Below are 17,377 nucleotides of genomic sequence, written 5' to 3' on the forward strand. Positions count from 1 at the left end.
CACCATTACATTAGTCTTTCTTGCCGCTAGGTGCCCGAAGCAGAAGCAGTTCGCAAGTGCAGGTCGGCCGACTCCTGAAATTTTCGTTTTCGAGTTTCAGAACCAAAGTCTTCAACTAAAAAGCTAAGTACCCCGTTGGGGAAACTTTTTTTTGCTCCTTATCGATGTCCGTAAAAGTTAATAATTGTATTTCTTGTGGGAAGCAAATACCTCATAAGGATTTTCATTCTTACTGTATTCCATGCCTAGGCCCAGATCACGACGTCACTAGTTGCCGGTTTTGTGCTAGATTTAACAAATCACTATTAAACATCTGTTTGATTTTGCTCGCCATTACTTTGGCCGAAGGTTTAATTATACCATGCCGTCGGAACAACCGACAGCCGGAATTCACAAAAAACGCAAAGACAAAGATAAGGACAGGCATCCGAGGCCCAGAACTGACGAAGCCTTTTTTAGGCCAGTCGCTGGTTCGCCGGTTCTCAGAGAGGCGGTTTCGCAGCCCCTGACTCCTGCTACCTCAGAGCCGCAGGCAGTGACCGACTCCCACGTGAAGTTGTCTAGACCTATGGATACTCAAGGTGTTGGGCCTGCAGAGACTAACCCTTCAGATGGGTCCTGAGCCGCTGAGCAGGCATCGGCTTCTGAGGGTGTTTTCAGACCTTCACAACTTACCATTGCATCTACAGCCAAGTCTAAAACTTCATTAAAGACAAAGAAGCAAGTACAGCATTCACCTGGACTGGCCTCCATGCCTACAAAGCAGATGCTCGAAATGGCCGAAGACTTAATTACTCTGATCATGGGTTCCCATCCCCCTCCTGAAAAAAAGGCCTAGGCAGGATACAGACTATGATTCCTCTGACCAGGTTTCGATATATTCTGGTTCCTCTTCAGACCATGGATACTCCTTACCCTCCTATGAGGACTCTGATGCTGAAGAATCATTTCCTTCAGCCTCTCCTCCTGAGGATTACTCTTTTGGGGAAACTTTACATACCATGAGGGAACATTTCCATTGGGAGGGCCAGCATTACTCAGAATCCAAGAAAAGGCTCCGAGACTTTCTTTTATTGCCTCAGCACAGGCCCTTTGCTTATTCCGCCAGTGTTGGATATTGTGGACAATGTGTTCTCTGAATCCAGTTTAAATCCAGATTCTTTACCCCTTGCTCCAGTCAAGCCAGACAGGTACTACAAAGTCCCTGACTCTCACAACTTTCTTTATAAAAACCCTGCTGCTGACCCAGAAACTATTTCCCAGGTTCCCAAAGGGGTAAAGGCCTCCACAGCTAAAAATCCAGTTCCCCTGGACAGGGATTCTAGAGCATTAGACAGATGGGGGAAGAAAGTTTACACTTCTGCAACTTTAGCAGTGAGGGCTTTAAACTGCCAGTTTCACATGTTTAAATATCAACAATATTTACTGTCTCAGTTAAAACAGAAAATGAGTACAAGTGCAGAGCAACCTGACTTTTAAGTTAATGCAGGATTTATTGCATGCAGCTGAGCAAGTGGGAAAGCATACTTTGCAATGTGGTTTTGATTCATTAGAAGCTTCTTGTAGAGCAGCAGTTACAGGATCTGTGATTCGAAGGCATGCTTGGTTAAAGGAACAAAGCTTACCAGATCATGTTAAGGCAAAATTATTGGATGCTCCTTTACAGCAAGATATTTTAATAGGTGTCAAGGCAGAAGAGGTATTAAAGAAAATGGAGGATAAGGCAAAATCTCTACAAACAGTGAAGGATTTCTTACAGGTACAGCCACAGGGTCCTTTCCAGTGTCAGACAGGCCACAAAGAGGCAGATACAGACGCCCAAGAGGCAGATATCAGCCCCAAGGCTGTTACAAACCACGACAGTGGGGTGCTTCGACCCCAAAAGGAGGTGAAGACAAGTCACAACCTTGCAGGAAACAGTCCCAATGACTTCCCCCTTCCAATGCCAAACTCTTCCCTTTTGGCAGCGCCCTTAGGGGGGAAACTAGCACTTGTTTCACAAAACTGGCAAGCAGTCCCCCAAGACAAATGGATGCTGAATATTGTGTCTCAAGGCTACAGGTTCCACTTTCACACTTTACCAAGGCTAAAAGGAATGCCAGACCTGTCACAAAATCAATGGGCAGAGGCACAAAAACAAATTACAGCCCTCATGGTAGGCATGAAAGCTATTCAAAAAGTACCACAGCAAAAACAAGGTCAAGGATTTTACTCAAGACTCTTCCTGGTCCCCAGAAAGGACAAAGCCTGGAGACCCATACTAGACCTTTCCACTCTAAATACTTACCTGGATGTTCCGAAATTCAAAATGTTGACACTACAGCAGCTCCTTCCCATGTTGGGCAAGAAAGCTTGGCTGGTTACTTTGGACCTAAAAGAGGCATACCTGCATGTCCCTATCAGACAAAATTGCAGAAGATACCACAGATTCATAGCTGGTTCTCAATGCACTACCAATTCTCTGCACTGCCCTTTGTGAAGACCCTGGGTGCAGTAGATAAGCCAAAGTGCCTGGCACCAGTAATTGCATTTTGCATTCAAAAAGGAATTCAAAAATATCCATACCTGGACGACTGCCTGATTCAAGCGGAGACCAAGGACATTCTTCTAAAGCATCTGGGGTTTGTAAAAAAGTTAAGTTGCCTAGGGTACACAGTAAACGAAAAGAAGTCAAAACTAGTGCCCTCACAAGAGATAATATTCCTGGGTGCCAGCTTAAATACAACGGCCCAGATGGCTTATCTCACTCCAGACAAACAAGGACAACTGACTCAGTATTTTCAATTGATGGCAACAGCGTCCCAACTCCTTGCAAGAAAAAGTCTGCAGGGCTTAGGATTCATGGCATCCTGCATACTACTAATTCCATATGCCAGACTGTATATGAGGAAATTGTAATGGTACCTAAAAAGTGTTTGGACACAACACTCTCACAGCTTGGAAACAGTAATACCACTAATTCCCTGCCTACAACAGGAGTTTCGATGGTGGGCACAGGCATGTCACCTCAACAAGGGTCAGCCTTTCACTCTTCCCACAGCCAGGAAGACTTTAACAGATGCTTCGGATTATGCCTGGGGAGCACACATGGCAGGAAAGTGTATTCAGGTCAAATGGACCACATACCAAATGCATCTTCACATCAATCAAAAAGAGATGTTGGCTGTACAAAATGCCCTAACAGCTTTCAAGGACCTTCTGCATCCAGGACAATTACTGTTAAAGACAGACAACACCACAGTAATGTGGTACATAAACAAGCAAGGGGGCACTCATTCTTACCCCCTATGCAGACAAGCCATGACCTTGTGGAACACAGCTCTAACTTATCAAGTTCATCGCAAGCACAATTCCTCCCAGGAAAGAAGAATACTCTGGCAGACGACTTAAGCAGAAACATCATGGATCCTCACGAGTGGAAATTAAATCCACAAGTTTTCAGCATGATAATGCAAAAATGGGGGTACCCGGACATAGATCTCTTTGCCTCCCCACTGAATTGCCAACTACAAAAATTCTGCACAAGGACGTATCACACACAAGCATGGAAAGTGGATGCTCTTTCGTTCAGCTGGAAAAGCCTAAACGTTTATGCCTTCCCACATCTGCCTCTCCTTTCAAAGATGCTCCTAAAAGCCAGACAAGAAAAACCTCAGATGATTCCGATTGCTCCAGACTGGCCACGCCAGCATTGGTACCCAATCTTAAAGAACTTAGCTCAAGGCCCACCTTGGATTTTGCCCCAAATTCCACACCTTCTGACTCAGCAAAACAATCAGATCCTGCACAGTCAGCTCAAAACCTTATCCCTGTCTGCATGGCAGATTCATTAGCCAAACAGACATCACCTCTCTCTAAAGCTGTTATGGGTGTCATTTTGGAGGCCAGGAGGCCTAGCAACAGGAAATCTTATTCAGAAAAATGGAAGAGATTCTGTGCCTGGAACCAGGCTCAAAGCCTTGACCCTAACATTCCTCAGATACTACAATACTTGACTGAGATGCTGGACAAAGGACTATCCTTCTCATCCATTAAGATCCATGCCTCTGCCATCTCGGCTCATTACAACACATATCCTCCTATTTTCTCTCATCCATTGCTAAAGCAGTACCTCAGAGGGGCTAAAAACATAATACCGCCCCCAGAGAGCGCCTACACCTACTTGGGACCTCAATTTTCTCTTGGAAAAACTCACTTTGCCTTCTTTTGAGCCAGCCAATTCAGCAGAATTAAAATATATATCATGGAAAACTGCTCTGCTACTGGCAATAACCTCAGCACGAAGAGTCTCAGAACTACAGGCACTAATGGCAGTGGAGCCTTTCATCATCTTCCACCAAGACAGGGTTTCCTTAAGAACAAACCCTTCATTTATGCCTAAGGTCGTATCCAGTGTGGCTCTTAACCAAACTATTCACTTGCCAACTTTTTATCTAAATCCCCAGAATAAAGGGGAGAGAATTCTACATTCCTTGGACATACACAGGCAATTACGCTTCTACTTGGACAAAACAAAAGCTTTCAGAAAAACTGAACAATTGTTTGTATCTTATGCTGCAAGATCACAGGGAAAGGCTATTTCAAATCAGACCATTTCAAAGTGGATAGGACACTGTATCCGGTTCTGCACACACAGCATGGGAAACCTGTACCATCTAACATTAGACCACATTCCACCAGGGCAACTGCAACTTCTACTGCGTACCTTAGAGGAGTACCTACCAAAGACATTTTGGAAGCTGCAACTTGGAGTTCAGTGCACACCTTTACCAAGCATAATCACTTGCCTCTCTACTCTAGAGCCAGAGCTGGCTTTGCCACTGCAGTGCTGCAGGGCCTCATAGCCACACCAAATCCTCTATAGAACCAGCCACCCTGACTCAGCTTTGGGATTCAACCCAAGTGTAATGACTGCAGCAGTGAAACACGAACATAGTACAGTTTTGTACCTACCATAAATGTAGATGTTCGAGTGTCTTCATTGCTACAGTCCTGGTTACCCACCCGCTATCCCCTCTTTCTTAGCTGGGTCTCTCTATAACTTTCTACACTATACTACCTATGTGGTGTATTTGCTGGTTACTGAAGGTTTTGTTTTTACCTTATTGTATGTTTTGTAAGCAATATGTATTGCCTATCTTTTTGGGAGCACCTGACATCTGGGGCAAGAAAAACTGAAGAAAATGGCGTCTGCTGCTTCTTATATACCCCTGACGCACTGACGTCAGGGAGGAGGCGACAGCAACTGACGCCAGACCAAGACTTTGGAACTCTGGCCGACTGCGGGACCTCCTGACGGCAGGATAACCCAAGTGTAATCACTGCAACAGTGAAGACACTAGAACATCTACATTTATGGTAGGTACAAAACTGTACTATTTGTCTATTCCTACTTATGAGGACTCTGATGCAGAAGATTCCATTCCTTCTGCCTCTCCCCCTGAGGATTTTTCTTTTGGGGAAACTTTACATGCCTTAAGGGAATATTTCCACTGGGAAAGTCAGGATTTCTCTGAATCTAAAGAGAGACTTGGGGATTTTCTTCTACTTCCTCAGCATAGGCCTTTGGCTATACCTCCTGTTCTAGACATTGTTGATGATGTTTTTTCATAATCTAGTATGACTCCTGATTCACTGCTCCTTGTAAGCCAGACGGGTACTACAGGGTTCCTGAGTCCCACAAATTCCTTTTCAAAAACCCTAATTGCTGATCCTGAAACCATTTCTCAGGGTCCCAAGGGTATTAAGGCCTCTACTGCCAAAAATCCTACCCCTTCTGATAGAGATTCCAGGGCTCTGAATAGATGGAGTAAGAAGGTTTACACGTCTGCAACCTTGGCAATCGGTGCTTTAAACTGTCAATTTCATATGCTTCAATATCAACAGAGTATCACGGGAATACTTAAACTGAAAGTGATGTTAATCTCGGACTGTGAGGAAAATAAAGAATTGCATTATTTATTGCATTCAGCTGAACAAGTTGGAAAACATACTTTGCAATGTGATTTTGATTCCTTGGAGGCCTCTTGCAGGGCTGCTGTAAGTGGATCTGTGCTAAGAAGGCATGCTTGGCTCAAAGAGCAAACTCTGCCTGACCATGGTAAAGCTAAACTGTTGGATGCTCCTTTACAACAGGACCGTCTCTTTGGTAATAAGGCTGAAGAAGTGTTAAAAAACATGGAAGATAAAGCTAAATCTATGCAAACTGTGAAAGATTTCTTACAAGTGCAACCTCCAAGATTTAGTAGGCACTGGCCTACTAAGAACTGATCCTTTCCAGTCCCCTCGAGAGCCGCTCAAGTCAAATCAAGACATTCCAAAGGCTCCAGGTTTCAGTTACAAGGAACTTTTAGAACAAAACAATGGGGTGCCTCCACCTCCAAATCTGGAAGCAACAAGGCACCTCCCTATGGTAAATGGTCTCAATGATTTCCCACTACAATCACCAAGCACTTACCTCTTAGTTGCCCCTTTGGGGGGGAAACTTAGCACTTCATGCACGAAACTGGCAACTTATTACCCAAGACAAATGGGTTTTAAATGTAGTATTCCAGGGATACAGATTTCACTTCCACACGTTGCCAATCCCAAATGGATGGCCAGATCTGCCCCCAAATCAGTGGGCAGAGGCCCAGAAACAAGTTCTGTCCCTCATGAACATGGGGGCTATTCAACCAGTACCAGAAAAGGGAAAGTGAAAAGGTTTCTATTCCAGACTTTTCCTGGTACCCAGAAAAGACAAAACATGGCATCCAATGCTGGACTTATCTACTCTAAACACCTTTCTGGACATTCCAAAATTCAAGATGCTGACTCTTCACCAGTTACTTCCTATGCTATGCAAAGATGCCTTGTTGGCAACTCTAGATTTAAAAGAGGCTTACCTGCATATCCCAGTCAGGGAATCTTGCAGAAGATACTTCCGATTCAAAGCAGGATACTCTCATTACCAGTTCCCTGCACTGCCCTTTGGCTTATCTACTGCTCCCAGGGTCTTTAGAAAGTGCCTGGCTCCAGTAATTGCATTTTGCAGGCAAAGAAGTATTAAAATATATCCATACCTGGATGATTGTTTAATTCAAGCAGAAAACAAGGACATTCTTCTAAAACATCTGGCATTTGTAAAAAGGGTTCTAACTTGTCTAGGGTACACTATAAACGAAAAGAAATCTCAAATGATACCCTCTCAAAAAATTACATTCCTGGGTGCAAGCTTGAATACAACTGCCCAGATGGCTTTCCTCATGCCAGAAAAGCAAATTCATTTGGTGACTTATTTCAAACAGATGGCCACAAAAATCGTACTTTCTGCAAGGCAAATAATTCAAGCCTTGGGGTTCATGGCCTCCTGCATTCTTCTAATAATTCAAGCCTTGGGGTTCATGGCCACCTGCATTCTTCTAATTCCATGTGCAAGACTGCGTATGAGGAAACTTCAGTGGTATTTAAGAAGTCTGTGGAGTCAACATTGTCACAGCCTGGAAACAATGATTCCTATCATACCTTGCCTGCGCCTAGAGTTCCTATGGTGGGCAGAGGCCTGCCACCAGAACAAGGGACTGCCATTCACACCACCCCCTTTCACCCAAACCCTAACTACAGACGCATCAGTCTATGCATTGGGGGCTCATCTGGCAGGGAAGTGCATTCAGGGCAAATGGAGCCGAAGTCAAATGCACCTTCTTATAAATCAAAAAGAAATGCTAGCTGTACAGAATGAACTGACAGCCTTCAAGGACTACCTTCATCTAGGTCAGTTACTGATAAAGACAGACATCACCATGGTTATGTGGTACATAAACAAGCAGGGGGGTACACACTCCTACCCCCTCTGCAAACTAGCCATGACATTGTGGAACACGGCCTTGAGCTATCAGGTACAACTACAAGCTCAATTCTTGCCAGGAAAGCTGAATACTCTGGCAGACGAACTAAGCAGAAATCTCATGGACCCACACGAATGGAAATTGGAACCATGGATTTTCAACATGTTGACACGCAAATGGGGGAGCCCAGACATAGATCTTTTTGTCTCACCCCAGAACTATTAGTTGGACAAATTTAGCACAAGAACTCATCACAAAAAAGCCTGGAAAGTGGATGCTTTGTCCTTCAGCTAGGAAAACCTATCAGTCTATGCTTTTCCCCCTCTGCTCTCCAATGTTCTACTAAAAGTCAAATAGGACAAACCAAGAATGATTTTGATTGCTCCAGACTGGCCTCGCCAACACTGGTACCCACTCCTGCACAGTGTCACACATTTCACTGTGGCACCTGCCTCTGACACCTTCCTTACTGTCTCAGCAGAACAACCAAATTCTGTGCCCTCAGCTCCAAACTTTGAATCTTGCAGCGTGGCTAATCACCTAAATTCACCCTTAGCATCCCTCAGCACACCTGTGATGGATGTCATTTTGGAGGCGAGAAGACCTGGTACTAGAAAATCTAATGCTGAGAAATGGAAAAGATTCGGTGCGTGGAATCAGTCTCAAGGGATAAGCACAACAGTGCCCAACATTCCTCAGATTTTGCAATACTTAACTGAGATGCTTCACAAGGGCCTGTGTTTTTCTTCCATAAAAATCCATGCCTCGGCCATTTCAGCTCATTACAGCACAGAACCTCCCCTCTTCTCTCATCCTCTGCTAAAGCAGTATCTCAGAGGGGCCAAAAACTTAAGATCACCCAGGAGAGCTCCAACCCCTGCCTGGGATCTTAATTTTGTATTGGAGAAACTCACTCTCCCTCCTTTCGAGCCATTTGCTACTGCAGACTTAACATTTCTCTCCTGGAAAACAGCCTTCCTTTTAGCAGTCACTTCGGCTAGAAGGATTTCTGAATTGCCGGCTCTTATGGCAGTGGAGCCTTTCATCATTTTTCATGCGGACAGGGTATCTCTCAGGACCATCCCATCCTTCATGCCCAAGGTGGTATCCAATGTGGTTCTTATTCAGACCATTCATTTTCCAACTTTCTTTCCCAATCCACAGAACAAGGGGGTGTGGATTCTGCATTTATTGGATGTACACGGGCAACTTAGATTTTATTTGAACAGGACTAAATCTCAAAGAAAATCTGAACAGCTGCTGATAGCATATGCTGCAGGGGCAGAGGGAAAGGCTATTTCAAAGCAAACCATTTCCAAATGGGTACGCCATTGTATTCATTTCTGCTGTAAGCACCATGGAAAAACTATCCCGCAGGGGATCAGATCCCATTCTACCAGGGCTGCATCTACCTCTACAGCCTTTCTAAGAGGTGTTCCTACCAGGTATATTCTAGAAGCTGCTACCTGGAGTTCAATTCATACTTTCACCAAACGTTATCATTTACCAATTTTCTCTAAATCCAGTGCTGACTTTGCCATTGCTGTTCTGCAAGCCTTATAGCCAGTTCTAATGCTGTATAAATCCATCCTCCCAACCTTAGCTTTGGAAATCTACCCAAATGTAATGACTGCAACAGTGAAACACGAAGAACATAGTACAGTTGTGTACACTTATCATAAGTGTAGATTGTTCAAGTATATTCACTGTTGCAGTCATTACATTTGGGGTAATCTGCTGGCAGGTTGCCCTCAGTCGGCCTGAATTCCAAAATCTTGGGTCCTGCCTCGGTTGCTGTCTCCTCTTCATGACGTCAGGTCGTCAGGGGTATAAAACATGCAACCAACGCCATTTTCTTCAGTCTTTCTAGCCGCGCCGTGCCCGAAGCAGATGCATTTCGCAAGTACCTGTCGGCAGACTACTGAAATATTCGAGTTTGAGTTTCAGAACTGAAGTCTTCACTAAATCTAAGTACCTTGTTGGGGAAACTCTTTTCTTGCTCCATACCAGTGTCAGAAAAAGTTAATAATTGTATTACTTGTGGGAAGCAAATACCTCATAAGGATTTCAGTTTATGCTGTATTCCTTGCCTAGGCCCTGATCACAACGTGTCCGGCTGTCGGTTTTGTGCTAGACTTAACGAATGCACTATTAAGTGTCGGTATATTTTTGCCTCAAAGTATTTTGGAAACAGATTTAACTACCCAGAAATGTCGCCAGATAGCAATCCGACTACCGGAGTACATAAAAAATGCAAAGAAAAGGACAGAGAGACAGTCTAGGACCAAAACCGACGACGAAGCTTTTCCTAAGCCAGTCGCCAGTTTGCCGGTACTCAGTGAGGCACTTTTGCAGCCCCTGATACCTGCTACTTTTGAGTTGCAGGCTCCTACCGACACGCATGTGGAGTCCGGCATGCCGAGAGATACTCAAAAAAGTATTGGACCCACGGATGCATCTCCCTCGGATGGGTCCAGAGCCGCTGAGCAGGCACCGGCTTCTGAGAGTGTATTCAGGCCTCAACATTTGTATATCAAACCGACAACAGCTGCAAAACCAAAGACAAAAGCAACTTCTAAAACTAAAAAACCGACGCATGAGCCATGTGCACAGGCCTCTACGTCTAAAAAACAGATGATCAAAATGGCTGAAGACCTTATTACCTTGATCAGGGGTTCCCATCCCCCTCCAGATAAGAGGCCTAGGCAAGACACTGATTATGAATCTTCAAATCAGGTTTCTATTTCTTCTAATTCCTCTTCTGATCGGGAATTATCTGTACCTCCCTATGAGGATTCTGATGCAGAGGAGTCTATACCATCTGCATCACCTCCTGAGGATTATTCATTTGGAGAAACCTTGCATACTTTGAGGGAGCATTTTCACTGGGAGAGTCAAGATTTCTCAGAATCAAAAAAGAGGCTCAGGGATTTCCTTCTCCCTCAGCACAGGCCTTTAGCCATACCCCCTGTTTTAGACATTGTGGATGATGCGTTTTCGGAGTCAAGCTTGACCCCTGACTCCTTACCTGCGGCTCTCAGCAAGCCTGCCAGATATTACAGGGTCCCTGACTCACATGCATTTTTATTTAGAAACCCTGCTGCTGATCCTGAAACTATTTCACAGGGTCCAAAGGGAGTTAAGGCCTCAACAGCAAAAAATCCTACCCCCTCTGACAGAGATTCAAGGGCACTGGACAGATGGGGGAAAAAGGTTTATACATCTGCAACCTTGGCAATTAGGGCCTTAAACTGTCAATTTCATATGCTCAAGTATCAACAACATGTTATGGGATTGTTGAAACAGAAAATGATGTTGATTTCTAAATGTGCAGACAACAAAGAATTGCAGGAATTATTTTGAACAGGTTGGAAAGCATACTTTGCAATGTGGTTTTGATTCCTTAGAGGCCTCCTGCAGGGCTGCAGTTACTGGATTTGTGATTAGGAGGCATGCCTGGCTAAAGGAACAAAATTTGCCTGATCATGTTAAAGCTAAATTGCTAGATGCACCTTTACAGCATGATACCCTTTTTGGTATTAAGGCAGAAGATGATTTAAAGAAAATGGAAGACAAAGCTAAGTCTATGCAAACTGTAAAAGACTTCTTACAAGTGCAGCCACCAAGATTCAGTAGACACTGGCCTACAAAAATTGGTCCTTTCCTGTGTCAGACACAACTCAAAGGGGCAAATCCAGACACCCTAAGGGTTCCAGATACCAGGCACAAAACTCATACAGATCAAAGCAATGGGGCACTTCTACCTCCAAATCTGGAGGAGATAAAGTGCAAACCTACAGAAAACAGCCCCAATGACTTCCCTCTGCCTACACCAAGTACTTTTCTTTTGGCTGCATCCATAGGGAGAAAATTAGCACTTTTTGCTCAAAATTGGCAGTTAATAACCCAGGACAAGTGGGTGCTAAACATAGTATCACAAGGATACAGATTCCATTTCCATACTCTGCCAATGGCAAATGGTTGTCCAGATCTGCCAAAAAATCAATGGGCAGAGGCAGAGAAACAGGTTACGTCCCTCATGGATATGGGGGCCATTCAGCCAGTACCAGAACAGGAAAAACGACAAGGTTTTTACTCAAGACTGTTCTTGGTACCCAGAAAGGACAAGGCCTGCTGGCCAATACTGGATTTATCGATTTTGAACACATACCTGGACATTCCAAAATTCAAAATGCTGATTTTGCAGCAGTTTCTGCCCATGCTGGGCAAGAATGCTTGGCTAGTGACATTAGACCTAAAAGAGGCATACCTGCATGTTCCAATAAGACAATTGTGCAGAAGATACCACAGATTCAAGGCTGGCTTCATGCATTACCAATTCTCTGCATTGCCCTTTGGCGTATCTACTGCGCCCAAGGTCTTTACAAAGTGCCTGGCACCAGTAATTGCATTTTGCAGACAAAGAAGTATACAAATATATCCTTACTTGGACGACTGTCTCATTCAAGCAGAGAATAAGGACATTCTTCTTCAACACCTGGCGTTTGTGAAAAGGCTTCTAACATGCCTAGGGTACACAATAAACGAAAATAAATCACAACTGGTACCCTCTCAAAAGATAACATTCCTGGGTGCAAGCTTGAATACAACTGCCCAGATGCCTTACCTCACACCCGACAAGCAAAGGCAGCTGACTACTTACTTCAAACTGATGGCAACAAAAACCCAGTTATCTGCAAGACAAATTCTGCAGGATTTGGGCTTCATGGCATCCTGTAGCCTACTGATTCCATATGCAAGACTGCATATGATGAAACTTCAATGGTACCTAAAAAGTTTATGGAGTCAACAGTCACAGTCTGGAAACAATGATTCCTCTCATTCCCTGCCTACAACAGGAGTTTCTATGGTGGGCAAAGGCATGTCACCAAAACATGGGACGGGCCTTCACTCTACCCCCTGCCAGCCAATCCCTTAACAGACGCATCAGATTATGCCTGGGGGGCCCACATGGCGGGAAGATGCATTCAAGGCATATGGACCCCAAAACAAATGCATCTACATATCAATCGGAAAGAAATGCTAGCTGTTCAAAATGCCCTAACAGCCTTCAAGGACTTACTTCATCCAGGACAACTACTGATAAAGACGGACAACACCATGGTCAATGTGGTATATAAGCAAGCAGTGGGCACACACTCATACCCCCTTTGCAGATTAGCCATGACACTGTGGGACATAGCTTTGACTTACCAAATACATCTTCAAGCTCAATTCCTGCCAGTAAAGCAAAATACTCTGGCAGATGATTTAAGCAGAAACCTTATGGATCCTCAGGAGTGAAAACTAGATCCACAAGTGTTCAGCATGATAACAAAGAAATGGGGGAGCCCAGACATTGATCTATTTGCATCTCCTCAAAATTATCAATTGAAAAGATTCTGCACAAGGACTTATCACAGACAAGCATGGAAAGTAGACGCCCTATCCTTCAGTTGGAAAAACTTATCAGTTTACTCCTTTCCTCCTCTGCCTCTTCTTCCCAGGGTCCTCCTAAAAGTCAGACAAGAGAAACCAAACATGATACTAATTGCCCCGGACTGGCCCCGCCAATACTGTTACCCAATCCTAAGGAACTTGTCTCAATACCCAGCTTGGACCTTACCTCAAAGACCTCAACTACTGTCCCAGCAAAACAATCAGATCCTGCACAAACAACTCCAGACATTGAACCTGGCAGCATGGCTGATCATGTAGTTATACAAACACTCTGTAAAGCTGTGATGGATGTCATTTTGGAAGCCAAAAGGCCTAGTACTAAAAAATCTTATGCTGATAAATGGAAGAGATTCTGTGCTTGGAATCAAGCACAAGGAACTGATGCAGCAAAACCAAATATTCTTCAGATATTACAATACTTGACTGAGATGCTTGACAAAGGCCTGTCTTTCTCATCAATTAAAATCCATGCCTCTGCCATTTCGGCTCATTACAATACAGAGCCACCAATCTTTTCTCATCCTTTACTAAAGCATTATCTTAGAGGAGCCAAAAATTTAAGGCCTCCTAGATCCTAGAAGATCACCAGTACCTGCATGGGACCTCAATTATGTGTTAGAAAAGCTCACCCTTGCTCCATTTGAATCAACTGCTACCGCTGATTTAAAGTTCTTATCATGGAAAACAGCTCTGCTACTAGCAATTATTTCAGCAAGAAGAGTTTGAGCTACAGGCCCTCATGGCTGTAGAGCCTTTCATCATATTTTACCCAGACAGGATGTCTGAGGACAAATCCTACATTTATGTCTAAGGTGGTTTTCGGTGTGGCTCTTAACCAAACTATTCATCTGCCAACCTTTTATCCAAATCCGCAGAACAAGGGGGAGAGAATTCCTTGGACGTTCACAGACAGCTAAGATTCTACTTGAGCAAGGACTAAAGCTCTAAGAAAAACTGAGCAATTACTAGTGACATATGCTGCAGGATCAGAAGGAAAGGCTATTTCAAAGCAGACTATTTCGAAGTGGATAAGCCACTGCATTCGTTTCTGCTACTTACACCATGGTAAACCTGTGCCCAAGGGCATTAGGTCTCATTCCACCAGAGCTGCAGCTACTTCAGCAGCCTTTCTCAGAGGAGTACCAACCAAAGACATTCTAGAGGCTGCTACTTGGAGTTCTGTTCACACCTTTACAAAGCATTATTTGCCTCTCTACTCTTAAGTCCAGGGAAGTTTTGCCACTGCAGTCCTGCAGGGCCTCATAGCCGCACCTAATGCTGTTTAGCTCCAGCCTCCCAACTATAGCTTTGGGATTCTACCCAAATGTAATGACTGCAACAGTGAAACACGAAGAACATAGTACAGTTGTGTACACTTACCATAAATGTAGATGTTAGAGTGTATTCACTGTTACAGTCCTGGTTACCCTCCCTCCAGCCCCCTTTTCTTTCTTTGGCTATACCTCTACTCTGTTACTATGCTCTAAAAGCTTTTTGGTGTATTTGCTTTTTTGTTGGAGGTATATCCTTGTATTTATAGATTTAATTGCTTCCCATTAGGGGGGCACCTGACATCTGGGGCATGAAAAACTGATGTAATGGTGTCTGCTGCATGTTTTTATACCCCTGACGACCTGATGTCATGGAAGAAGGGACAGCAACCGATGCAGGACCCAAGACTTTGTTAATCAGGCCGACTGAGGGCTACTGCAAGCAGATAACCCAAATGTAATGACTGCAACAATGAATACACTCAAACATCTACATTTATGGTAAGTGTACACAACTGTACTTTGTGTATACTTACCATAAATGTAGATGTTCGAGTGTGTTCACTGTTGCAGTCCTGGGTTCCCACCCTCCTTCCCCCTTATATCTTCATTCTTTAGGGCGACATAGGTTTCTAACGGGGGCTTTTAGCCACCAGGACCACTTTACCATATTTACTTGGGTCTCCTGGTTAGGGCAAGAAAAACTAATGTAATGGCATCGGCTGCCTTCCTTTTAGCACCGATGACCTGATGTCAGGCAGCAAGTGTCAGCAGCCAACGCAGAAAACATTGACTCTGGTATTCGGGCATGCCAAGGGTTAACACAGCAGGGAATAACTCACAGGTGATGACTGCAACAATGAATACACTCAAACATGCGCATTTATGGTAAGTGCACACACGTGTACTTTCTGAGTAATATTCTCCCATGAGCCACCCAGGATTCAGTATGCTAGGGATGCTGTCCCAACCTAGTAAGAATGAAGGCGAGATAAAAGAAGTTATGTACTCACCATAACCTTCCATGTGTGTTGTCCAGCTTCGCCTTCATTCTTACTTCCCACCCTCCTTCCCTTCTTTTATTCCTATAAGACCGAGTCTATACAAATTGGATTATCTTGATCTCTGTCCTCCTTCACCAGCCTCTGAGTCCTTCCTTGGGGTATCTATAACTTTATAATTAGGGCAAAGAAGATTTTGGGATTGTTCTAGTGCATGCTTGGATAGGAGTTTTAGCCACAAGCTGGCAGAGGGCCTCGAGCTTGTAAATAATGGCCGAGACGGATCCATGGATCGGATCCGAACCCAACCTAGTAAGAATGAAGGCGAAGATGGACAGCACACATGGAACATTATGGTGAGTATATAGCTTTTTATTTCGTAGCCACCCGAGTAGCTGTTTCCTCAAGTTTATTTGTAATCAGCAGTTAATTTATTAAATTGGATTTTGAATGTCACTTGTTTATCATTTGGGCAGAAAAATACAGAGGGTTTTCTGGAGAATTCATTTGTGATTTGGTAGGCTAATCCTAAATATAAGGTCCTAAAAGTATGGTTATACAGATGCTTTGTGTTGCAGTTTATCTGAAACCTTCCTTGCACAGTTTACAATTAGAACATTACAGAAATGGCCAAGTATTTTTTTTCAGCATCATTCCATACAGCTTTTTTAGTGTTGCACTACTTGGTATGAAAACTTAAGTTTGCTACCATGTTATAATCCTTAATATTTTTTTTAATGAACAATGTTATTCAACAAATAGCATAGCAGTCATACATTAGAAATGTAGCATCTGATAAAGTTTGTTAGCACTACATTTATAAAGCAATATCTTGGTAATTAGAATGATGTGGAGTTCTGCTGCTTGTCGGAAAGAACTTCAGTCACCTCTATCAAGCATGTGAGGGTCGAAAATAAAGCAACTTTATTCCAGCAGCAATTAGACTACTCCATACTAATCACTGAAAATCAGTGAACAGTTGATTTTGCCATGTAGATAAGCTAACTCCGACCACATGCCGTTTGATTCTTGATGCCTTGTTATTGTGGGATTCTGTCTTAATTCGTGTGCTGTATAAAGCATCAACTTGACATCCATTCTGTTTTTTTCTCTCCAAGCATCTTTATTAAATTTTCACACATGACAAAGGCAAAATCTGTTATTAATTATACCAGATTGTTGGCTTGGCACATGTTCAAGCCTGCATTGCAGTGGTAGCCTTTTGTGTTTATAATGTATGTAATTTTTCTGCTATTTGAATGTTTGGCTTTTTTGTTGTAAGTGAATAGATATTAAAACCTTTATACTGAAATTAATGCTACTAATGTTCTGAACCAACAGGCTTTGCGAGAGAGACCCTTACCAACTCTATCAGCGACTAGAACAGCAAGCAAGAGAGTATGTGCTAGAAATGAAGGTTCGCTTGCTCAGACATTTATCGTTTGGTTCTAATCTAACTTCAGGTGTACAAGGTCCACCACAAGCACATCAGCTCATTTCACTCCTTTTTGAAGAATATAGTGCACTTTGTCAGGCAGCACGCACAATCAGCACCTTCCTGGTTACTCTGGTAAGCTGAATTGATAACACTGCTTTACCATCTTAGGCTATTAAAGGCAAAGTGAACAAGCTTTCATATTGGAAACTGGACAAGTAGTTTGAATTTGTTCTGATTGCTTCTACCTGTGCTTTAGACAGCCTAAAAGGTTGAAATTATTTTTCTGATTGTGTCTAGTTTTATTTTAGATACCCTGAGGGATTGAGTTTCTTCTCAGAATTATCCTGTTGGTACAGTATTCTTCCCTTTTATCTCTTTTTG

At 43.4% G+C, this 17,377-nt stretch overlaps 1 protein-coding gene across 2 annotated transcripts in view; it reads left to right on the top strand.

Annotated features, from left to right (window-relative positions):
- FAM193A (family with sequence similarity 193 member A) overlaps nt 1–17,377 on the top strand; it is a 2,395,037-nt gene that overhangs the window by 527,163 nt on the left and 1,850,497 nt on the right. For both annotated transcript variants that reach the window (XM_044062897.1, XM_044062898.1), the window contains one exon: nt 16,900–17,128. In XM_044062897.1, coding sequence (XP_043918832.1) covers nt 16,900–17,128 — 229 coding nt within the window. The remainder of the gene's footprint in view (nt 1–16,899; nt 17,129–17,377) is intronic.

This window comes from Protopterus annectens, chromosome 2.part1 (assembly GCF_019279795.1).
Source record: "Protopterus annectens isolate FY-2018-M chromosome 2.part1, PAN1.0, whole genome shotgun sequence".
In the NCBI taxonomy this organism is placed as follows: Eukaryota; Metazoa; Chordata; order Ceratodontiformes; family Protopteridae; genus Protopterus; species Protopterus annectens.